Source organism: Diabrotica virgifera, chromosome 7 (genome assembly GCF_917563875.1).
Source record: "Diabrotica virgifera virgifera chromosome 7, PGI_DIABVI_V3a".
Lineage (NCBI taxonomy): Eukaryota > Metazoa > Arthropoda > Insecta > Coleoptera > Chrysomelidae > Diabrotica > Diabrotica virgifera.
The window spans coordinates 20,345,447-20,372,283 of NC_065449.1; the positions used below are offsets into that span (position 1 = coordinate 20,345,447).

A 26,837-nucleotide genomic window follows, 5' to 3' on the forward strand; every position below is an offset into this window, starting at 1 on the left:
CTTTTTTGAATAAACTGGATTATGGTCTTAATAACGAAAATAGGGAAGTCTGGTTTTAAAATACCCTTTTATTTTATATCTATTTTATATTAAATAATGATAAACACATCTTTGTTTGATTTTCCATATGCACATATGGCTCACATTTAAATCTGCAGCAACTTGCCTTAGTGACCAACCTTCGAGTTTGGTAATTGCTCTTGCTTTTTGCGCATCACTCAAATGCATTCGAATCATTTTGGAGGAGTTTGATACCGTTTTATTTTATTTTTCAACACTTGTGAAATTATTGACAAGCATTGACTTTTTCAAATTTTTTGACTTTGACATTTATCAAATCCGTACGACACTGCAATTTTTGCAGTATTACAATGTAAAAATTAAAGTGTAAACTATTCAGTGACCGTAACTGTACCTACCATAAAAAAATAACAGAAACAAATAAATCTTTAATTATGAGTTTCTCTTTCGTCATATAGAGTTTCCGTCAAGTGATTTACGATGACGCTATTTTGATAAAACCTCAAAAATGCAACTTGAGTAATAGAAAATCATAGCACGGATAATCCGCAGCACGGATAATCCGCACCCGGATAATCGGGGTTCTACTGTATTTGGAGGTGTGCAATAAGCTATGAAAAATGAAAACCTCGTAAATAATCATAAACACAACCTGATTTTAGATGAAAAACACGTATATCAAGATATACGAGGTTATCATAGTTACTTGGGCAAAGGCTCTATATACTGCAAGGATATTTACGTGTTTTTCATAGTTAATATTTGTATTTTCAATTTAATAGCAACATTTAACACTTTCAGCTCTGGGCCAAGATCAGATATTTGTCTCAATGTGCTCAAATTAAAATACGTAACAGTAGTTTTTGTTTTTAGATTATATTATGCAGAAAATCAGTTTTTTGCCTCTCCTGTAAAATTGTAATTTAATGAGATACGAGGTTTTCACACTAAGCCATCGATACACTATTTTACCTTTGCAGGCAAGACCTACATGTCAACAACCCCAAAAATCACACCTCAAAGTAAATAAACAAGGGGGTATTAGGTTAAGTTTCCACAGTCACAGCAAGTTCTTGTAGGCTACGTTGCCATGTCATTCAAATTTATGAAAATAAAAATTTACTTATATGGAGAACAATGTAATTTTTTTTCTTGGAAACGGTTAATTTTAGAAAAAATATGTTATAGGACTTTTTGTTCTAAATTGTGTATTATATCCATACCTTAAAGGAACGCACTATTTTCGGGGACACCCTCTATATTCAAATGTTAAGGACGTCTCCACATGTTCTATATTAATTTGCAGGTTAGACCAATATCCCACCAAGCAGTGTTCAACACCAACGCATACATTATGCTATATGAGTTGGAATCCTCGCCCTACTCACCTAAATCTGCCCCCGCCACGGTAACTAGCAAACTGAAGACTTCAACCCCAACTGCCGAAACCAGTTCAGTGGCTTGTTCCTCGAATTCCAGCACCGTAAATTCGGTGACCGCCTCCACAAAGTCGTACGCCAACGGCATTGGGTTTACTAGCGGGAAGGTTTATGGTCCAGAACTGCCTCCGGATAGGATAGAGAATAGTCGGAATGGATATGTGACAAGCAGTAATGGTAAAGGTAAGTGACTCCAAATTATTAGGGTTAGAAGGAGACTATATTTTATGGGAAATACATTTTTTAAAATCACATTTTTTATAGAAAACACTTCTTCTCGTAACACTACAACCCGGGGTGGGTATTGGCTGACTGCACAACTCGCTTCCATATCAAACAGTCGTCTATGATAGTTTAGTCAGTAGGTACTCCATTGTTCTTGGAGCCTGTGGTCATCGCCAGCCCATCTTAGAGGTTGGGATTGAATCTCTTGTACTACGTTCTTCTTCTTGTAGTGCCTATCCGTTTCGGATGTTGGCGACCATCATGGCAATCTGTACTTTGCACACTGCTGCTCTGAAAATATTTGTAGTGGTTGTGTTGAACCACGTACGTAGATTTTTCAGCCAGGAAATCCTTCGCCTTCCTGGTCCTCGCTTTCCCTCTACTTTTCCCTGTAAGACCAGTTCAGTAGTCCATATTTTTCACTGTTCCTCATGATATGACCGAGGTATTCGATTTTGGCTGTTCTTATTTTGATTAACGGCTCTTTTTCTTTTTGCATTCTCAGCAAAACACCCTCATTAGTAATATGGTCGGTATAAGATATCTTCAGGATTCGAGGATAAAGCCACATCTCAAAAGCCTCAATTTTCTTGCAGGTGGCGTCTGTGAGAGTCCACGACTCAACTCAGTACAACAGTATAGGAAAGATATAACATCGTAGTAATCTGACTTTTATGGGTATCGACAAATCATGACATTTGAATAATTTTGCCATTTTTTGAAATGCAGATCTTGCTTTCTCTATCCTACATTTGATTTCTATAGAATGGTCCCAGTTTTAATTGACGTTCGTACCAGTGTATGTTTTTACTCTTTCTATTTGTTGACCATTCACATTGATTCGTCCAAATTGCTGTTCATTCTTAAAGATCATCATACATTTTGTTTTCGTGGCATTTAGTGAAAGTCCGTATCTCTGACTGACTTCTGCGATTCTGTTCATTAACTCATGGATGGCTTCAGAACTGTTAGCGAATACCACAGTGTCGTCTGCGTATCTTATGTTATTGATACATTCTCCGTTAATTCGAATTCCGGCTTCAACATCATCCACTGCTTCTTGAAAGATTTCCTCAGAGTAGATGTTAAACAGCAGTGGGGATAGTATACATCCCTGACGGAACCCACGTTTGATTTTGATATCGTCGGATTCTCCTGCCTCTGTCCGGATAGATGATGTTTGATTCCAGTACAGATTGCTGATAATCCTTAAATCACATAGCCCAGTAAATGAACGGGAAATTCGGTGATACCGTGTAATTTTCAGGGGCAACTCTGAATTGCATGAAAATTTGGATTTAGGTTCTACTTACCCTCCACTTCATAGTTGAAATTGTTCCGTTGGTTGCTTTTAATTGGGGGGGGGTGGCAGTCACCCCTGCTCGGGGGTGAAAAAACATACGTTCAAGATAAGACCGGAAATGGATAAATTGACTGATTTTAAGCAACTTTTGTTCTATAGAGTTTTTTTACTTAAGTCCATACTTCACTTTTCGGGAAAAAACCCATTTAAACTTTTTTAAAATGTTTATAAAAAGCTTTGTTTTAATTGTTAACAAAAGTTTTAGCATTAAAAATAAGCGAGTTACGCTCAAAATAAAGTTGGCCCTCTTTTTTTTTTTGTAAAAGTCATGAAAATCTCGCCGTGTTTAGCTCCCCAAATGAAATTAATCGCTACCGCTTTACAAACAATTTACTTACCATTCTATTTTTTATATGATCTGTCAGTCTCACCGGTTTAAAGTGTTTATTTTTGAAAGGGTTATAATTGAGAAAGCTTGAATGGGTCATTAATCACGAGTGTATGCAAATTTTAAACAGCCATGTCTTAACCAATTTTTGTCTTACGGAGAATCAAAATGAAACTAGCATATTTATAATAGCAAAACCTACATTTTTTTACTCTCTAAGATTTTTCTTATCACTAATACTTTTTAAGTTATTTTGAAAAAATGAAATTTTTCAAAAATTTTTAGAAAAATTTTTTTTACTATAAAACCAAATGTTTTCAAAAATAAGCACTTCAAACCAATCAAACTTACAGATCATATAAACAATACACGTACAGTTAAAATAGATGGTAAAGCCAAACGATTAATTTCATTTAGGGTGCTAAATAGAAGGAGGTTTTCACGATTTTTTTTTACCAAAAAAAGGGCCAACTTTTTTTTCAGTGTAACTCGTTTATTTTTGATGCTGTAAACTTTTGTAAAAAACAAATAATAGGCTTTTTTTTTGATACTTTAAAAATGTTAAAAAGGTTTTCCCGAAAAACGCTTCTTTCTTCGGTGATTTCGCGTTGAATTATTCGATTTGGAATTAGACGAATAAGAACGTATTTTTCATGAGCTACAACTTTGCTTCTACTCAATTTGTAGACTTTACTGGTACACCATTTTCTTCGTTTTTTTATAGGCTACAGTTTTGCTAAAAATATTTTTTTCGATAGAATATTTACTTTTTGAGTTATTTGGGAAAAACGGTCTAAAAACGTAGTTTTTTTTTGTTGAAAAATCAACATTTTAAATCGCAAGTAACTCAAAAAGTATTGACTTACGTAAAAAACTTTATAGAACAAAAGGTGCTTAAAATAAGTCAATTTATCCATTTCCGGTCTTATCTTGAACGTATGTTTTTTCACCTCCGAGAAGGGGTCGGCACAAATTCAACTTTAAAGTGGAGGGTAAGTAGAACTTTCATTTATTGGGCTACAGTTGTATATTCCAATATTGGTTAATATCTCCATCAGCTTGTTGTGCTTTACTGTATCGAATGCTTTATGATAATCAATGAAACATGTATAAATATCGCAATTTACGTCTCTACATGGTTGAAATAGCACTTCTATACTAAATAGAGCCTCTCTTGTACCCACTGCATTTCGAAAACCAAAATAGTTTAAAAATTGTACTACGTTGCTAGCCCTATACATCTGTTTGACCTCAGTATTTGTTCTCATTCGGTATTGGTTAGTATTCAGATCGTGATAGGGTCCGACAATCCTTCTGAGGATTTTTGTCTCAAAACATCTTTTCTTTCTTCTTCCTGTTGCTTGTGTCAGCGACCACGTCTCACACCCATACAGTCTTTTTTCAGACTCAGTCTATAGTTAAGACTATTTCAGTCATATATTCTTTTTTTATGTTCGTGTTAGACTCTTGGATTTATTGTTGTGGAGGCTATACAAACATCTGTTTGCTGCCTGAATTCTCCCTTTTATTTCTTCCCTGATATCGTTATCTGCAGTGATTTTCGCTCTGAGATATTTAAAACTCTCCACTCTATCAAAGTTATATGGGTCTATTATTACATTTACCATATTCATATCTCATCTTTTTTGTCTGTTTATGCACATATATTTGGTTATCTCTTCATTGACCATTTGACTGATCAGACCTTGCTCAATAATTAATAGACAATAAGATTTCATTTAGCAAACGTATTTTCGATCATTTAGCTATTAATGTGGAATGGTAGAAATTCTTAATTTTCCCAAGCTTTGTCAATCGACTATACATATTATGGCTATCTTCGACTTTGAAACTAGTTTAGGCAGACAATATATATCTGGAGATTTAGAAGAGATTTCTGGGACTTTATTGACTTTACTAAAATGTATCACCAAAATATGGATATTTTCTCCCCATATATTATAACCCCTTCTAATTAGGACTCATCAAATATTTTCAAAGGCGATTGGACAACGGTAGGACTTTCTTTGTGTAAGGAAAAGCTTATTTTATTATGTTAGACACATAAAAACATACATGCTTTGAATTGGAAATAATAACTCAGAATCATGAATATTATATAATCAAATAAGTTATTAAGTATAGTGCCTTACTATTAACAATAGTTTTCTAAAGAAGTCCTCAACGTGAAAATATGAACAAACAAGAAGTAAGAAGTGAAAATACAAAAAAAAAACTGATATAAAATGAAGAAAACAGGATAATAAACGAAATACAGTACCACTGGCTCCCAAGTTAATAAAGTCTATACACATCGTTAGATTTTGTGCTTTTAGACAAGGCGAAAACGGCGGGTTCGTTGGAAAAAATATTCCCATAAAATTTTTTTGCATAATCATATTCGTGAGATACCCCAGAATAAGATTCAAGAAGTCCTCCACGCGAAAAGTGGTCCAAATTTTTTTAATCAATTTTTTTTAACAAATTGCAAAAATCAATATTTTTGTCCCAGATAATTTTTTTAGGTTTTTGTATACTTCCCGTCATAAAAAACTGGTACACTTCTTTTTCCCAATGTAAACCTGTGCTCAGACTGGATACAATAGTTCGTGAATCTCTTCGTTGTTGCCATAACAGATAACGGAATTGCACTAAATCTAAATACAAAAAATTACGTTTAAAAGTATAAAGGTTTTAGATAGGTATTATTTTTATCACTACCAATTGACACTCATTGAAGAAACCTGGGAAAGCTTGGACGAAGATGAAAATTTATAACTAAATTTATTTCTCAGTGTCCAGAAGATTACAAGAAGTGTTTAATAATAATGGAGCTATGACAAAATATTAATATTTCAGCAGTTTCGAATTGTAATACATATATTTAAATTCCACACTTGTTCACTGTAAAAGTTATTCATATTGTATTAATTTCAAATCAATTTTTTTATTTTTCCCGTATGTTTATTCTAGTATCCCACAAATATTTTAATAAATTATAATAAAACACGAATCAATGTATGGGTACTTAATTGAGATGACTGGCAACGTTGCCCTAGCAATTAGAATTACACATTTGACAAGATCAACTTACACAACTTGAAAAACGCGATTTTCGGTTATGAGTTGTACCAGTTTTTTTTACGCGAAGTGTACCATTCTGAACAAAAAGTTGATCGTTTTCGAGTTATAAGCAATTTAAAATTGAAAAAAAACGAAAAATAGCTATGTTCAAGGCCCAACAGCACTAGTAAAAAATATTATTTTTAAGGTTACCAAGTGCCTAAAATGAATTTCAAACCTTCTTGAATCCGTTCCCGATGAGTATGACAGGGCGGGCGCACGGGCTGTCGCGAGTCTGGACTATAGTATTATAATATCACTGGTGACTGTATTATGTTCTCTCACTGACCAACTGTTTGCTGACGGTTTCTGACTAGTTTGACTGTTTGCTAGAACAAACCTAATATATATTATGAAGCTCGGTCATTCTCGGCGCTTTTTTATACTTGTTAAATATACATACGTTTTTGGTAACCATGTAAAGTGGTAAAGTTTACAAATGTGTAGCAAAATTTATTTGAAATTCATATTTTCGCATTCATCTACATTGCAACCACATAAAGGTACACAAGTAACATTATTTGGAAGGCAGATGAAACAGTAGTGCTATCACCCAAAGGACATCGCACACATCTTATGGAAAATATAATGTCACTCAAATTCAATAAAATTTATACGAATAGATTCGTTTTAAATTAACGGTCAAATCTTATCATTACGCCAACTCTTAATTATGATTAATTACGGCGCTAATTGCAATTAAAGTTTATCGAAATCACATTTTTGTAGTCAGTAAAACTGTCAGTTACAATAACTATTGCTCTGGGTGCTATTCAAAAGAGCTTAAACCCCGCTGGGCCTAAGCGGATTAGTGAAACTAATCCGCTGATTTATGGAGTACCGACAATTTGGGTATTATAAAATATTTTTTCTCTCTCTAACTTATGTACGTATCCATTTGATTTCAGATTTATTTATATCAATTTCTGCTCTTATTATTGAAAATATGGAGTTGGCGCAATGATAAGATTTGACCGTTAATTTAAAACGAATCTATTCGTATAAATTTTATTGAATTTGAGTGACATATTTTCCATAAGATGTGTGCGATGTCCTTTATGTCAAAAAATCCAGTACCTAATGAACTGATTCAACGATGCAAATTCACAAAAACTTGTAAAACTAAGCATGTAATTGTAAGAAAAATAATGTTACTTGTATACCTTTATGTGGTTGCAATGTAGATGAATGCGAAAATATGAATTTCAAATAAATTTTGCTACACATTTGCATACTTTCGAACGCTTTAATAATTTTTTAATTGTTATTTATACCTTCAAAAATTATAATAAACATCAAAAAATCATATTATTGATTTATAAAACTACAAAACATGGTTACCAAAAACGTATGTATATTTTTTTAAAGTATAAAAAAGCGCCGAGCTACATAATATAATATAGTACAGACGCGCGACAGCCCGAGCGCTAGCCCTGTCATAAGCGCTGCTGTTAAAAAAGAATGTGTGTGTACTTTGTACGCACGTAAGAAGTTATACTGCTATTATATGATTTCTTAAAAATAAATATACTATAAACAGTTTGTTTTAATTTGTTTTAAACACCAAACTAATTTTGTGCTTACCGCTTTCAAAAAAATAAAATATATATATATAGGATTGCTCCGGATTCGAACTCAAGACCTCTCTGTCTCTGGCCGAATGCTATACCAAATCGAAGACTGTGTCTGTATCGGTTCGGACGTATCTAATGACAATTCACGGTAACAAAAAGGCAAGGTGAAGTATAATAAATATAAAATAAAATGTTTTAATAATACTTATCTGACTCCTGAGTAAGACAAATCCAAAGACACAAAAATTATAATAAATATATTTACTAAAAACACTAATATAATCTTTTTGCACTGATATATTTATACATAACTTGAAAGATTGCAACTAAACGCAATACTGTCTGTGTGCGCATGCGTGCAGTATTATGAAATTTTACTCTCAATCGCGCCTAAAGAAGTATAACTTCAAAAACAATAGTTTAAAATAAAATAAGCTCAAAATACTCATCGGGAACGGATACAAGAAGGTTTAAACTTTAATTTAGGCACTTGGTAACCTCAAAAATAATATTTTTACAGGTGCTTTTGGGCCTTGACAATCGCCATTTTTCGTTTTTTTTTTCAATTTTAAATTGCTTATACTGCCGTTCTCAAATAAAACGCGGTATGTGCAGCCAACTTAAATGCTAGAAATCGACTCTCAAAGTTTTTTCTCGGGACTCTATATGTTTTGACAACTTGTTAACACAAAACTTGTTCTAATGATAGTTGAACATTATTTAAAAATATATTCTTAAAAAAATCATGTTTTTATCAAAGCTGTAAATAAAAAGTCATATACCGCGTTTTAATTGAGCAGCGAACATATTACTGGATCAGAAATAGTGCCGTATCTGCATTTTATTTACAAATAGGACTTTTTACAAGGAAGAAAGTTACCAAAAAAGAAAAATAAATAGCGTATAATTGTTTATTATATACGCAAAATACCTACATGTCATAAATGTTCAAAATACGAGGTCACAACACGAGTCTCGATAAAAACGCGGTAAATGCGCTGTGCTCAATTAAAACGCGTCAAGTACACGATACTCGCTTGCACATACCGCTTTTTAGTTGAGTACTCTGTAGATACCGCATTTTAATTAAGCAACTATTGAAATTTAGCACATACGGCATATTCCAATTTGTTTATTTTGGTAGTAAATAAAATGATACGGCTTTCAGACATAGCAGAAGCATAAATAAGGTCAGAAGGAAACCACATAATACAGTAAAACCTCCGTTAACCGAAACATCGTTTAACCGAAACGGCTGACATTCGTCAATAAAAAGTAAATTTTTATAGCAAAACGGAAACAATTCGATGTAAATTGGTCAACATCGTCAACATTGCTTTCATACAACTAAATAACCCTATTAAATATACAACACATTACGAAATCACTTCATAATATTTTTTAATGCCAACTTTGACCAAGAATACTATGTAATTTGATACAAAAAGAATACCAAAAACAATGTTATTTTTAACCGAAATTCTTGTTATTTGAAACAGCCTCCCCCCAATTATTTCGGTTAACGGAGGTTTTACTGTATAGCAAAAACTCTATTTTCAATTTTTTTTACAGATACCGCGTTTTAATTGAGCACGGCAGTATAACTCGAAAGCGATCAACTTTAGAGAAAAATTACAAGAAACCTTTTTTGTCCAGAATGGTCCATAAAACCTAAAAAAAATGTTCAGGGCGAAAATACCGATTTTTGCAATTTGTTTAAAAAAAATTTGGACCACTTTTCGCGTGAGCGACTTCTTGAACCTTATTCTGGGGTGTCTCAAGAATGTGATCATGCAAAAGAAATTCATGGGAAATTTGTTCCAACGAACCCGCCGTTTTCGTCTTGTCTATTTGTTTCACGTCCGTTTATTGTTCTAGGTGAATCTGACAGCAGTACATCTAGCTCAAGCGAAGATTCGGACGCTGATCAGGTCATCGAGAAATCAACAGTTAGTGATAATAGTAGTAATAATAGTAAAACAATTAAAAGTGGTGTATCTAAAGACAAAGACAATGATATTAGTTCTACTTGCGACGAACCCGGACCTTCTTCCGCGTCCTCGCAGAGAAAGGAGTCTCCTCCATCATCGCCTAACGTTTCAACTAGCATTTCGAGTTTGTCCAGCCCTGAAGTAACGCCTAAGAAAGGTAAGAAGGGCGCATAATGACTAACGCCTAAACATTTTAATTTTAACCGGTAGATGGTGCTTAATAATATAACTAACATTCTAGTAGTCCCAGTAGTTGATTGTGATAGGTAAAGGTGACTCAAGTTTTTAGACATCCTCTAAGTAGATACAAAACCCAGTATAAATATGCACTACCCTAAGCTTATTAATAATAATTATTGATTATTATTATTGAAGTATTCATACTAAACTCAATGCACGATACTAATGAGTACTAATAATAATATTATTGACAAATGTAAGAGTAGATAGATGTGAATTAAAAAAAGTAGAATCTTTTAAATAAATATATAGAAATATATGATTTCGATTATAACTTTTGATTGTCGACATAAATAAAAGTGCACATGCTTTAGTTAGATGTTACAGATCTATAATCTTCCTATGTGGTATCGAGGCAGCCAGTCTGACTAAATTAATTATGAGAAAAGTGGCAATTTTCAAGAGGTGGCTTCACAGAAGAATCCTGAGAATATCTTAAGTAGACAGAGTCACTATAGGGAGTAGAACTATATGCTGACGGATCAGAAGATGGAGAAATACGGAAGAGAATACGCAGGCAAACAGAGCTTATTTTGCCCTCTCCCATATATTTCGGTCTAAACGTGTCCACCGAAATACAAAGATGAGAATCTACAAAACCTTAATTCAACCAATAGCATGCTATGGCAGTGAAGCATGGGTCCTGAAAGAAACATCCAAAAACAAACTCGACACATTCGAAAGGAAAGTACTGAGGAGAATACTAGGACCTGTGAGGGGAAAACGGAATCTTCAGAAGTCGATACAACAACGAGCTTTATCAACTTTATAAGGAAACACCCCTGTCAGACTTCATTAGAATGCAAAGATTGCAGTGGGCCGGACATGTGATAAGAATGGGAGAGGATAGGCTACCAAAAAGAGCACTGAATGCTAGAATGCAGGGAAAGAGACCGGTTGGAAAGCCAAGAAAGCGCTGGGAAGACACAGTAAACAGCGACGCACAAGCCCTTTTAGGAGTCCATGTATGGAGAAGTGGTGGAGCCAAAAAACAAAGGATGCCAGGCTCAATTTTGGCTGTAGTGCCGTAGAAGAAGACAGAGTCACGAATGAAGAAGTCTTGCAAAGGTTCTCAAAAGAAACAAAACTGAATAATGAAATAAAGATGCGAAAACTGCAATACCTTGGCAAGTAATTGAAATAGTCATAGAGGAAATCAATCTGCAATGGGTTATCAATAGAATGTCTCAAGATAAACTGGAGAGGAGATACGGAAAATATACAGAATATGTGATGAATAGCAAATAGAGGAAGGATAGGAGAGAAAGGTGAATAATAAACTGTATGAAATTTTCAGAGTCTGCAATAAATAGTAAAATACAAAGCGACAATGCGCAATGGTTATGACATTTGGACAGAATGGAAAATCAGAGATACATTTAAATGGAGAAAACCTTATTTTAAAATAGACCGGGCCCTGAAAGTATTTGAGTATGCAAAGCCTGAGAACCGGCAACTATGTTCGGATTCTTTTACCTGAGACCTTGAACAATGGAAAACTGCCCTGCCCCTATGTTAAGGGCAGATAAAAAGTAATTTTTCGCGAAACAAAACATTTTTTTGTATTTTTTGGGTCATTCTAAGCAAAAAATGTTCTTACAAGTTTTTTCGTAGGATGCATAGTTTTCGAGACAAACGCGGTTGAACTTTCAAAAAATCGAAAAATTGCAATTTTTGAACCCGAATAACTTTTGACTAAAAAATAAAATGGCATTCTGCATGCAGCATTTGAAAATTATACCGGTTTTGATTATTTGCATTGATAAAAATTAATTTTTTTATTGTTAAACAAAGCTATAAACAAATAGTGCTTGAGTGATGTTTTCAGTGCATCTCTCATTTATGGTAGGAAGGGCCCAAACACGAATTTTTGCAGTTACTCGAGCGCGTCAGATTATAACATGGGGAGAAACCTTGTACCCTGTAAATGTACCTCTACCATATAACATAGCATAACATAATCATCGATGATCCTCTTATACCGTAAGATGTCGAGGTGTCTTCTTTACTTGTTATTCTCTGCGAACTTACGCCACTTTTTTCGGTCCCTAGCTACTCGAAATTGTCAGATTAAGAAAAGGTAAGTTAAGTACATGCAAAAGAGTGTATACATATTTCAAAAATCTGACGATTTGAGCGGGGCAAGAAAATGGGTGAGTCACAAAGTTTCACAAAAAAAGCGAATATTTCACGAAATGAACGTCAGATCTATAAACCAAAAAACACGTGTTCAAAATTTTTCAAAAATCTATCGAATGATACCCAACACGACTCCCCACGGAGAGGGGTGGGGGGTAAATTTTAAATACGAACCTTGCGATATTGCAAAATACCTTGCGAAAAACTGCAAAATACATGTATTCAATATGTTTGAAAAATCTATCGAATGGCACCAAACACGACCCCCACGGAGGTGGGGGATCCCAATTTTTATTGCAGGTTTGGATTCTTTACGTAAACATAAGCAACTTTTATTCGAGACATTTTTTCGATAAACCCCATAACGCTCGAGTAACTGCAAATTTAGCATACTTTCCTCCCCTACTATTAAAATCGAACGAGTAGGTACAAGTGCAAGCGCCTGCAAACAGGCAATTTCTATGTAGCGGGCATACGACAAAATGCTCAAACACTATTTGTTTATAGCTTTGTTTAACAATAAAAAAATTAATTTTTAGCAATGCAAATAATCAAAACCGGTATAATTTGACTTGAACTTTCAAATGCTGCAAGCAGAATTGCTATTTTATTTTTTAATCAAAAGTTATTCGGGTTCAAATATTGCAATTTTTAGATTTCTTGAAAGTTCAACCGCGTTTATCTCGAAAACTACATCCTGCGAAAAAATTTGTATGAACATTTTTTGCTTAGAATGACCAAAAAAATACAAAAAAGTGTTTTGTTTTGCGAAAAATCGCTTTTTAGCTGCCCTTAACATAGGGACAGAGAGGAGATAACAAGGTAACAGAATCCGATTATAGTTGCCGGTCCTCAGGTTTTGCATACTCAAATACTTCCAGGGCCTGCACTAAAAGGAGAAGAGACAAATCCTGACGAAAACTGTCAGAAATGATTAAGGAAGGAGATGATTATCTTGTTGGTCATTCCAGGAATTAGGAATTGCTGGTATCAAACTTCAAAAATCTATTTAACATCATAAAATCGCGTTTTTCTTATCAACTTAGAAATTATCCTATTGAACAACTACCAAAATGACTTTCAAAATTATAAATTCAAAACTTTTTCATTGCTTTAATTTCAGATTCTTCATTGAGTCCAGTGTCGTCCTCGAAACAAAAAAGCAAAGAGAGTCCATCAAAATCGCAGATATCCAAACCGCTGGTACCGTACGAATCGGATGACACAAGTTCTTCAGAAGACTCGAATCAATCCCCCCACGAGATGGGCTCAAGGGTATCGACGAAAGCGGCCGTGGGTGAATGGCAGGTGACTTCTTCGACTGATGTAGACCAAGAACCTTCAAAAGGTAACGGTTGGAAGTCCAAGAAAGAGAATGGACAAGGAAATAATCAGGGTAATAGTAAGGTATGGAAATCTTTTATAGTGTAGTCAGTGAGGGTATTTGACTCCGAATTCCATCGTACTGCATCAATTTACTTGATATTTTCACTGTAAGTAGGGAATAGCTCAAGAAACAAAGTCTACAATATATCCTGTGGCGCTTTCATCTTGGGGGGGGGGGGGGTTCCGATCCTCCTCGGGGTGCATATACGTAAACTGCAGACGCACAAGGCATGGGCGAACGATTCGGCTTTTTCCGATTAGCGGGTAGTAGAGTGCAGACGTACTTAGCCTTTATACGTCTGCTGTTTACTACGATTGATCGTGATGCCAATATACGTCTACAATTATTTAAGCCTGTTTAAAAAATGTAAAGAAAACACAGTATATACTCGTATTATCAACGTTTTTAATTATCTTTATGTACAAATATCGAATTTTACGAATTCGGAAAGGAGGAAGACCCAACCCTTCGGTCCTAACTTAACTTTCGGGTATTAGAGTGTAGCGCACTCTACTACCCGCTAATCGGAAAAAGCCGAATCGTTCGCCCATGCCTTGTGCGCCTGCAGTTTACGTATATGCCCTCGGGGTGGACAATTTGTTGTTCAAAATGTCCACGGAAGTGGCTAGAGAACCTAATTGTAAGGAAAAACTGTTCTATAATTTTTTATTTGAAAATTCAATACGTTTTGACTTATTCGTGGTTGAAAATTGGCCATTTTCGTTGAAAAATGACACATTTTTGGACTGTTTTTGCGAATACCTTAAAAACTATGCATCTAACTAAATTCAATTCAATTCAATTTTATTTCCAAAGAAGAATTTTGTACATTGTAATTAACAATAATATTATATTTAATATAATGCACCCACTTCAGGGAAAAAGCACACTAGGCAACTTAATACCTGTATTGTAACCTTAATCCCTGAAGGTGTACAATCCAATTGTACAATTTTAAACAGTAAGTACTTGTGGCTGGTATAATTTACATACTCTATGATTGACAAAATACAATTGAAAGTGAGAGAAGACCTAATCGGCATGGCGCAACTATATTTACTAGAAGACAGTTTGGCTAGAAAATTAATTTTTAGAAAATGTTGAATTCAATTGTTTTAGTTAATATCATATTTTTTATGGTTCTTTTAAACTGTTTATAATTTATTATTGTTTTTATATTTTGTGGCAATAAATTAAATAGAGTTGGACCATAATAAAATAGTGATCGTTTTGTAATTGTCTTGCTGAAAAATGGTACTTTAACCAAAAGTTGTTGAGTTGTCCTTGTATACTTTTGATGTTGATTTATTTTTAACTTACTTGAATTGGAAAATACCCAAATTAATGATTGCTGTATATAAATAGATCGGACACTCATTTGTTTTAGCTCTTTATATAAAAGTGATGTGGAAAAAAGTTTACTTTTTTTAAATATTATTTTAAGAAGTGTATTTTGAGCTGTCTGTAAAATATGTAAGGTATTACTAAATGTACCACCCCAAACAACAATACAATATCGTATTATAGATTCAATCCAAGAGTTATATAGGATACTCAAGGTTTTTTTTGAGAGAATGTCTCTTAATAAGTAAAATTTAGTAAAAAAACTATAGTTAACATTTTTGTAGACTATAAAAAATAAAGAGACTCATTCCTTCATAAATCTTCTAGTTATAATACAAAAAGAAAGGTGAAAGAGTTTGTTTTTTTGGTGCATGCTCAAATCGCTGTATTCAACTTGAAATAATAGAGAAACGGTCGATTTTAGGTGTATAACGCTACCAATACCTTTTGTAGTGCTTGAAAAGACCTTTAAAATGAGCAATATTAAATGTCGATTACATTCAAACTAAGCGAGATATGCTGCAAAAAATTGATGACTAATGTATTATAAGAAAAATGAGAAGTAGTATATTTAACCCCTCATCCTCCAGAATTTAAATGCATCGTTTTCCTTCGATAATACCTTTTATTATATTGTTATTTCTATGTTGAAAAAGTTGGATGGGTTTAAAATTAATGGTTTTTGAAAAAAAAATAAGATTAAATTATAGAGCATTTTTAAATTTTCTTAAAATCTTTCTTTTTCTCCATGTAACTCGAAAATGATAAGAGAAACTAAAAAAGATACCGTACAAAAATGTAGGTTTTTAAAAAAAAATATTTTTCATTACTGTATCTCTTATCATTTTAAAGTTACATGAAGAAAAAGGAATATTTATAAGAAAATTTAAAAATGCGCTCTATAATTTGATATTATTTTTTTCATTTTAAACCATTCATTTTAAAGCCGTCCAACTTTTTGAACATAAAAATAACACTATAATAAAAGGAAAAGTAGAAGGAAAACATGCTTTTAAATTTTTTGTGGATGAGGGGTTAAATATACTTCTCATTTTTTCTTATACATTGGTCATAAATTTTTTACAGCATATCTCGCTTAGTTTGAATGCAATCGACATTTAATATTGCTCATTTTAAAGGTCTTTTCAAGCACTTCAAAAGGTATTGGTAGCATTATACATCTAGAATCGATCTTTTCTTTGTTACTTCAAGTTGAATACACTGATTTGAGCATGCACCAAAAAACAAACTCTTCACCTACCATATCTCTTTTTGTATTATAACTAGAAAATTTATGAAGGAACGAGTCTCTTTGTTTTCTTAGAAGCTACAAAAATGTTTTATATAGTTTTTCTAGTTAGAAGCATAGTTTTTAAGGTACGCAAAAAAACCCTTCGGAAAGAATGTTTCAATGAAAATGGCCAATTTTCAAGCACGAATAACTCAAAAAGTATTGAGCTTTCAAAAAAATCATAGAACAGTTTTTGCTTAGAATTAGGTTCTCTAGCCACTTCCGTGGATATTTTAACCAAAAAAATTTCCATCCCCGAGATGGGGTGGGAACCGCCCCCAAGATAAAAGCGCCATGGTATATAGGGTAGACTTTGAATTAGGAGATAAGTAGAGGCTATTCCCAAAAATTCATTAAAATCCAGTAGGATAGAACTCGGAGGTTATATCCTGTTGCTGCTCTCATTGACTGGCGTATTTATTGTTGTCTATCTTTTGACCTATATGTCAATATTGCAGGTGGTAACTGAGCTGTTCAGAATGTCACACAGCGGTTATTCGGCCCCAGTTTCTTCGTGGAACGGTTCTAGATCTCAGCTCGATAAAGAGGTTCAAAACGAAAGGCGCGAGGACAGGAAGAGAGGGTTGCCGGATAGTTCGGATCAGGGTCGAACGAAACACGTCAAACTCGGATCTACTTTTAAGTCAAATCCAGGATATAATCCTGTTCAAGTAAGTATGCTTTCAAATATGTGTATGTTTATAACGCAAAATATAAATCAAATAATATTGAAATACCTAGCTATAATATGTGAGTTATTATTAGTCCGGGACTGGACAATTATTATTTCTAAATTTGCCAAAAATTACTTGCATAACCTAATTTTTTTTAATCAAAAAATGTTTCTAATCTCAATTTTGATCCAAAAAATTTGAAAAATAATTGGTGTGTATTTGGGCATAAAAATGTGTGTTAGAAAATTTTTTTTTCAGATTTTTAAAGCAAAGGATTGCTAAGAAAACGTGAAAAATATGGGCGTGATACCCAAAAAATGAGTTTTTTCGAATTGTAAGGAAGTTCCGGAGACAACATCGCAAATCTAACCCCGCCATTCAAAAGAACGGAAAAAATACACAAAAAATAAAATTGGAAAGAAATCCTTTGTAAAAGGTATAAATTTTTTTATTAAAATCCCTTATAAGGGCTACATCACAACAAAACGTTTTCGATTTTTATAAAAAAATCATCAGTGTTCGATCTAAAAATAAGTATAACCGATTTAATCAATATAAAGTTAGTATTTAAATTTTGACAAAGGTTAGAGCAAGTTGGTTATACTTACAAACTGGATGCTAGCTGAGCCACAAAAGAAAAATATCTGGGTAAAAACCCTTTATATATAATATAGATGCTTTAAAAGTGCATACTTCAATAAAAAGCCCTGTGATGGTCATATGGCAACCAGGATAATGCCCTAAGGTAATGTATACAGATTTCCCAACACGTGGGATCCAAATTGAGTTGATTACATTTCAATGACTTAATGGCAACTGAGTGCGAAATGAGTGATGTTTCTGAAAGGTGTCAAAAGACAGATGGACAACGTGACGTGGAATTTACCCTGTATTACCACAGCCAACTAATTGTAGTAAAATATTTTTTAAAAATTTACATAGTAATAACAAACATCAACAAAGTTGTGGCTATAATTACATTTAAGTACCTTGAATATGTAAGATGTACGTAGAGTATGAAATGATTTTTATAATGTAAATAGAGAATTAGCCAGAATGCCATCTATACATAATTTAAATGAAGTTGAATTAGTTAGCAAATAATAGATCCATTATTTGCTAACTAATTCAACTTCATTTGAATTATGTACAGATGGCTGCATACATTCTGGCTAATTCTCTATTTACATTATAAAAATCATTTCATATGTACATCTTACATATTCAAGGTACTTAAATGTAATTATAGCCACAACTTTGTTGATGTTTGTTATTACTATGTAAATTTTTAAAAAATATTTTACTACAATTAGTTGGCTGTGGTAATACAGGGTAAATTCCACGTCACGTTGTCCATCTGTCTTTTAACACCTTTCAGAAACATCACTCATTTCGCACTCAGTTGCCATTAAGTCATTGAAATGTAATCAACTCAATTTGGATCCCACGTGTTGGGAAATCTGTATACATTACCTTAGGGCATTATCCTAGTTGCCATGTGACCATCACAGGGCTTTTTATTGAAGTATGCACTTTTAAAGCATCTATATTACAGTAGGAAAAATGAAAGAATACCCATGAACGAACATATAAAACACGCTGTATTTTCCTGTCACCGTGTCACACAAAAAATTGGCCAGCGCAAGTAGATGTAATAATTATTATTACATGTACTTGCGCTGGGCAATTTTCTTTGTGACACGGTGACAGGAAAATACAGCGTGTTTTATATGTTCGTTCATGGGTATTCTTTCATTTTTCCGACTGTATATACACTGCGCGTCATAGAAAATGGGCACCCTAAAAATGGGTCATTTTTGATGTCGCGTATCTCCTAAACCTGTTGTCCAATTTAAGTAATTTTTTGAATATGTTATAGCCCTATTCTTTGTCAATATCTCTTTAATATTATTTTTGCAAAACAGGTAAATTTTCATTGTATACCGGGTGTACGAATCAAACTGTGTTTTATTCTTAAAGTTCGCAACACCCTGTGGAATATTCTAGCATTTATAAAATACTAAAATTAAAACCCAACTATAGCCTTAGGTTTTCTTAACATTGTGTTTTTTTATTCATTCGCTTATGTTGGATAATACAAAAGTTATGTACTTTAACAACTAGGCATGCTCTTTATCAGTACAGGGTGTTTCTAAAGAAGTACGACAAACTTTAAGGGGTAATTCTGCATGAAAACATAATGACCGGTTGCTTTATAAACATATGTCCGCAAATGCTTCGTTTCCGACATACAGGATGTTGAATTTTTTCTTACAAACTGACGATTTATTTATTGCCCTAAAACCGGTTGAGATATGCAAATGAAATTTCGTGGGTTTTAAGACTTAATTTTTGAACATTTTTTGACATAAATTAAGAATTTTTTATTCACCATTGGCGTGCATACGAATAATATGATCGGTCATATTACCCGTATGCGCTCCAATAGTGAATAAAAAATTCTTAGTTGAACGCCAAAAAATGCGCAATAACCATCTCTTAAAACCTACCAAATTTCATTTGCATATCTCAACCGGTTTTAAAGCAATAAATAAATCATCAGTTTGTAAGAAAAAATTTAACATCCCGTATCTCGGAAACGAAGCTTTTGCGGATATATGAATATAAAGCAAACTGTCATTATTTTTAATGCAGAATTACCCCTTAAAGTTTGTCGAACTTATTTTGTCCCTAAAATCCATTAGACTTATGACACCCTGTACTGATGAAGAACATGGCTAGTTGTTAAAGTACATAACTTTTGTATTATCCAACATAAGCGAATGAATCAAAAAAGAGAATGTTAAGAAAACCTGAGGCTATAGTTGGGGTTTAATTTCAGTATTTTATAAATGCTAGAATATTCCACAGGGTGTTGCGAACTTTGAGAAAAAAACACAGTTTGATTCGTACACCCGGTATACAATGAAAATTTACCTGTTCAGCAAAAATATTATTACAGGGATATTGACAAAGAATAGGGCTATAACATATTTAAAAAATCATTTAAATCGGACAACAGGTTTAGGAGATACGCGACATCAAAAATGACCCATTTTTTAGGGTGCCCGTTTTCTATGACGTGCAGTTTATAAAGGGTTTTTACCCAGATATTTTTCTTTTGTAGCTCAGCTGGCATCCAGTTTGTAAGTATTCGCGGTGTGCAAGTACTTGGAAGGGAAACGAGAAACGACCGTGCGCGAGTCGCGGAGAAATATTCCAACTATCTTAAATAATTCATATTGTCAATTAAAATTGTCAAATTGACGTATATTTCATAGCTTCTGTCATTGAAGCAGAAAAATTATATATTGCTCCACAATATCGATATGATATGCAATTGTTATATAAAGGTAAATTTAATTAATTGTATTTTGCTTGCAGTACTGCATTTTATTAACTAATTTTATTTACTACATACAATTGTTAACTTTTGCTTAACATAACCTGCGTCTTATTTTTTCTTCTTATTATTTGTTTGGACTATGGCCTTGACAATTATCCAGTAACCAGGACTAATATAATTGGCCAATATAATTAAAAGTGCGAATAAAAGTACAGAGCGTAGAAATAGGGGTCGCTTTGCCGAACTTGCACGGTCCCAATAACCAACTTGCTCTAACCTTTGTCAAAATTTGAATACTAACTTTATATTCATTAAATCGGTTATACTTATTTTTAGATCGAACACTGATGATGATTTTTTATAAAAATCGAAAACGTTTTGTTGTGATGTAGCCCTTGTAAGGGATTTAAATAAAAATTTTTATACCTTTTACAAAGGATTTCTTTCCAATTTTGTGATTGATGGTATACAGCCAACTACAGAAAAACATTTTCTTTTCCTTGTGGATTTTACACAAAAAATAATTATGTATTTCGAAGTCTGCCAAAAATTACCTACATAGGTAACGTAAAATAATTTTGAAAAATTCAAAAAGATTTCCTTAGCCTTAATTTTAGGCATAACAATGTATAATTATAAATTTTTTAAAGCAAAGAATCGCTTAATTTTTTTTTGAAAGCACATTTTTTGATATAGAGGACACTATAGGGGCCACATGGGGAGCTCAAATTTGGCTAAGGGAGTTTTGAAAAATGTACTTTATTCCCAAATACCAGATTTCACCATATTATCCTGCTATGGCCTTTGATCAGTTCCTGGTGACTTATTATTTTTAAGATTTTTAATGGCTTGAGAAACCTCTTCAATGGTTGATGGTCTTTTGTTTGGTTTGAATAAATTCCATGATTTCGATCTTCAGGATGTCATCTGTTTCTTCGATATCCTGGCCATTAAAATTTTCGTCAAAAAATTCAACCCATATGTTCCAGATTGAGGCCATATCATTTAGGATATTTCCCTTTCTATCCTTAAAGCTCCCTATTCTGGGCTTAAGCTATGCTAAGATCTGTTTCATTTCGATAGTAAAATGTTTGAGTTTCGTTTTGATTTCCTAGCTCTTCTATACTTTCTAACTGCTCTTTCTCAAATTGCCTTTTTTTCTTGTATGTAGTCATTTTTCTTCTCTTATTAGGGACCGGAATTCCTCCTTTGCTCTTCTTGTGCATCCTGCTTGATTTATCTTTATCTTCTTGGCATTCCTTATAAAATATTTCGTTGTTTTTAACTGGTTTGGTTTTCCCTAATGTTTTCGTTTCCTTCTCAGTTATTATGTTTCGCATAATTTTCACATAATTTCTCACAATTCCTCCACATTAACCACATATCTTAAAATATTAGCAGTAAAAGTAATATAAGTTGCCTAACCTACATCACCCTTCGTACGATTAGAGGTCTAAGCATGTCACGCACGGGGAGCTATACAGTAAGATATAATTATATCTCATACATTACATCTCATATCGCTCACCAAACTGTCTATTTAAGCAGAATGGTAAAAATAGCAACATTGTGTTACAAGGAAATGAGAAGTCCCAGGTCTAAACAATAAATTTGAAAATTCTCCTGGAACCACTTTCTCGTAACATCCTGGTAAATAATATATATTGTAGTATAGCTCACCGTGGCTGACAAGCTTTAGTCTCTGCGATAATTTACATACGTCTATTTAATTATAAATTGACCATTCTTGTTGATTGCAGGAATACCATAACGTAAAAAACTGGAACAACCACAACAACGGTGGAGGTGGAGGGGGAAACTATAAATCCTTCTACAACGGCAACAGACACCGGCGCATGTTCCACCACAAGAACTTTCACAAAAACTACCGCTATAGACAGTGATGGCACACTCGACTGCCTTGTGAAGTTTTAGCCTAGTGTATATTTCTGTATATTTTAATTTTTAATGTTTTTCGTGAGAATATGTACGGAATAATTGCGTGACAAGACATCTCGGAACGCGACAGTTCATAACCCCACAAATGGTAACGGAGAATTCGTAACGGCGACAGTTTGTAACGGCAAAATTCGTAACGTCAAAATTGAATTATTCTGTTTATTTTTGTTAACGTGCAAACTAACTTTTATTACAGTTACAATTGAAATTACGCTTATCAATTTAACGATACAGCTTCAGTAACATTTTTGACACATTTCATATTTCATGGAGAAATGAATTTTTAAACTTTTCTTAAAATAATTCTGTACTGATACCTAAAAAGGTAAAGTATTGATCTTGACTAACTTTTTTCATCATCATCGTTCCTCAACCTCTTGCATCCACTGTTGGATATATGTCTCCTCCATATTTTTCCATTGTTCTCTATCTTGTGCTTTCTCTATCCAATTTTCCACTGTTTTCTCAAGTCATCCATCCATCTTTTTGGTGGTCTGGCTCGGTGTCATTTATCTTCTCTAGGTCTCCATTCTATGGATTTATTCTTGGTCCATCTATTATCATTTAAACGTGCTACATGTCCAGTCTATCTTCATTTGGCTTGTGCAATTTTTTCTATGATGCCTGTCACTTTAGTCCTCTCTCTCACTATCCTATTTAGTACCATATCTCTTCTTGTTATTCCCAACATTGCTCTTTCCATTTTTTTTGGGTGACTCTCAATTTATTTGCAGAATGTTTAGTCAGTGTTATAGTGGAGTCACTGAAGGTTTTCACCTCCGATTTCGTTGAACCTCCATCGATTTTCATGAAAATGGGTGAGTAATTAGAGAATACCTCAAGGAACAAAGGTGACATGATGCCAACTTGCGCTTTTACCCTAGGGGTGGATGCCACCCCTTCTCGGGGGTGAAAATTATATTATTAAAAATCTACCATAAATCGATAGAGGGACAAATTGTAAGCAAAATTTGTTATATAAAGTTATTAATATAAATCAATACTTTCTGAGTTATTAAAGACCAAAGATTTTATTTTTTCGAAAAAAAATGCATGTTTTAAATCCAAGCGGTCTAACTGTGTATAATTTTACATGCATCTGATCTGCGACGGAACTGACGTCACATACTGTTTACAATTTCTGACGTGAAGTTGGCGTTGACAGGTGTTTTTGTGGTTAATAAATAATAAATATTTTATTTGGTGACATTTTAATGTAAAATACATTGTAAAACAGGTAACATTATGTATTAAGGAAATATTAAGTCAATAATTTAACGCATTCCTGTTGGTAAATCAAGAAATTATTCTGGAAACCAAGAGTCGGCCATTGTTATGTCAAGTTATTAGCTACTTTTTATCAGCTACTTTGGACGCCAGAATTTTGCTCATAGGTTCTATCCTGGGTGTTTTTATATCAATGTTTAAATCGGTTTTTCACATATAACTCAAAAACTATAAGCTTTTACAAAATAGTTATTATTACTGAAATTGATGACAATAAAAAACTGAATACATTCCTCACTTAAAGCACTCAACTAATGTTAGTTAAAAGTGAGTTATTGGCAATTAAATGTGTATTTTTTTAGACGAGTACTCAAATCTAAGTATTTAAGCTTAAATAACGGGAAAACGATGCAATGTATAAAATATACCTGCTAATCATTTGTCAACGTACTTAATACCGTCAAAATTAAGCAAGTTTTTTTTTTCTTTGATTCTGGCTTTGGTTTAGAACTAGAACATTTAGCCACGTAATTGCATAACTTATCACTAAGTCAGGGGAGTAATGTGTAGTGTGTGTGTTGAGTAAGTGTCTTGTTACTTTGCAAAGTCGACGTCATTGTCTTTGCAAAGAGACGCTAATTGTTTCCGAACGTCTGCGGTCCCTCCGGTGAGTACCGATCCCAAATTAAGCAAGTTATGATGAAACTAAAAGAACCCTCTCGAATTTTGTAGGAAAACGTGAAAAATAAAACATACGCCATTTCCACAAAAATTAAAATTTATAGTAATCCTTACAAGAACTTCTTTATATTAGCATAAGTAATGATTTCAATAATTTTGACCGGTCTAGAATGTATATTTTTGAAAAAAAAGATATAATTTAAAAAAATCATAATTTTTAAAATTATTGTAATTTTCATATTCTTTTGATAATTTTGATAATAACTAATTTTTATTTTTTTCTGTGTCAAATATTCTACCTGTTTTACTATTTCCATAGGATAAAAAATAACCGAGATAGAAATGTTTAAATCTTAAATTTTGCTGTGAAAACCACGCAACCGGGGCCATTTAACCTTTTATTTTAAAAAAAGTAAATTGTCTAAAAGACTAAATTCAACGTGGTTAAATAGCCCTTGGAATTACCTTTCAAACGGTTTTTAGATAAACCCGATATCGTAAAAATAAACGGAGCTTATAAAAAAAAACAATAACACTTTTTGGAAAAAATTTTAAAAGATAAATTTTGAAAAAATTTTAGTGCATAAATTTTAATGCTATCAACATGTTCGGGGGCTCATTTGATAGATATTTTTAAATACTTTGGCAAATGTTCAATAAGTTTATGTTATAAAATGCATAATTTTCCCGTTATTTCAGCTTGAATACTTAGATTTTTTTACTCGCGGAAAAAATATATATTCAATTACCTATAACTCACTTTTAGTTAACACTAAAAGGTTTTTCTAGTAAAGGGTTTATTTGATTTTTTATTAGCTTCAATTTTAGTTTAGAACTATTGAACCATGACAACCATACAGAAACCAATACTGAACCAGAAGAAACACCTGAAGAAAATGTAGAAGAACCAATAACATTAGAAGAACTACAAGAAGCCATAAAACAGCTAAGATATGGAAAAGCTCCGGGAATTCACAAAGTAACGGTGGAAATAATAAAAAACATGGGACAACAAAGTACTGAAATACTACTAGAAATAATGAATAAAGTATGGAAAGATGAAATATTACCAGAGGACTGGAAAACCGCATTGATAGTTCCCATACATAAGAAAGGTGACAAAAAAAAAATGTAATAGCTACAGAGGATTGACATTGCTTATTCTAATTTCATGTCCTAAACAGGTTTGCCCCCATAAGTTTTTTAGTGTACGTTAAAAATATCGATAAAAAGTATTAGAAACTGACTGATTTTTATCTCTATTATGAAATCAACTATTAAATTCAACTAAGCTTTGAAATTCAATCGCTTTTTTTCGATTCTTTATATGTACTAAAAAATTTGCCAAAATCGATATTTTTGACTATTTAGACCTTTTTACTTATCAGTACAGCAATGTAATCCAGTAATGTAAATTGTATTAATTATTGTTGTCAATACATTATTGTTAAACAGTTTTTATTTGTTTCATTATTTTTTACACTTAGTTTTACTGCTTTAAAGAGATAATTCAAGATAAAACATTTAAAAAAAATTCCCTAGTTGTCACATTAAAAAGAATATGTGTGAAATATATTTAAAAAGAAGTGGTCTTAAAAAAAGTACCATTAATTTTAGTATAGGAATGTATGCAAATTTGCCAAAAATAATTAAATGTTGGCGTTACGAATATGTATAGTTACGAACTGTCGCGTTACGAGATGTCATGAAATCAGTAATCGCTGTATACGTGCGTTTTAATTGTGACATTTACAATATAGAAAATACTCGACGGGAAAACATCGACCAAGTTTGATGGAAAGAAGTCATTTCTTTTTTTTTAAGTAGTAGATCGGAAATGATGATTTTATTGCAATTTTGTTTATAATGTAATTATAATAGTTGGATGTTATGTATGTTCACGTATATTCTAATCAAATGAAGAGAATGTATAATTTTAAATGGTGTTTATTTTATTCGTTATAATCTGTTGCACATATAGACATACTAAGAATAGACAAGGCATGCTGAGTAAAATACTGAAACGGGGAGCACATGTGACTGAGGGTGGTCTATCTATCTCTTTAACGCACGATCATGCGCATATGAAAGACAAAGGACCACTCAAACTGATAATTGGTGGTTTAGCCTTATTCACACGGCGGCCAATATCTTACCTACTCTATTCTTATTATGTCTATGGTTATATGTCATCTTATGGACATCCCAAGTCTTGACGTCACAAAATTGGGAGGAGCTTATATTTGACTCCAAACAATTTTGTTTATGAGGTATAAACTCATAAGGAATTTTTCATTTATTGTTTACGTGGTTTGTGTGACAAAGTAAGACTTTTCATTTAGGTATTTAGTTAAAGAAACTTGTCAGTTAAGAGATTTTTATTCGTTTTTGCTCAGGTGAGTTAGTTTAATGCAATAATTAGAACGTAAACAGTTTTGAGGTTATGTTTATTTTCAACCACTAAGGAATAAAAACCACCTGAGCA

The 26,837-nt window shown here is 33.0% G+C and overlaps 1 protein-coding gene across 2 annotated transcripts in view; it reads left to right on the forward strand.

The window, feature by feature from the left end:
* The window catches only part of LOC114327694 (ubiquitin carboxyl-terminal hydrolase 36), a 93,553-nt gene extending 67,260 nt beyond the window's left edge, over window positions 1-26,293 (forward strand). Inside the window, exons 5-9 of one of the 2 annotated variants that reach the window (XM_050655434.1) lie at window positions 1,328-1,643; window positions 9,952-10,221; window positions 13,567-13,850; window positions 16,924-17,136; window positions 22,246-26,293. In XM_050655434.1, the coding sequence (XP_050511391.1) occupies window positions 1,328-1,643; window positions 9,952-10,221; window positions 13,567-13,850; window positions 16,924-17,136; window positions 22,246-22,389 (1,227 nt within the window). In that variant the 3' untranslated portion in view covers window positions 22,390-26,293. The remainder of the gene's footprint in view (window positions 1-1,327; window positions 1,644-9,951; window positions 10,222-13,566; window positions 13,851-16,923; window positions 17,137-22,245) is intronic. The other variant, XM_050655435.1, reaches the window with a different exon arrangement.
* Window positions 26,294-26,837: the final 544 nt, after the last annotated feature.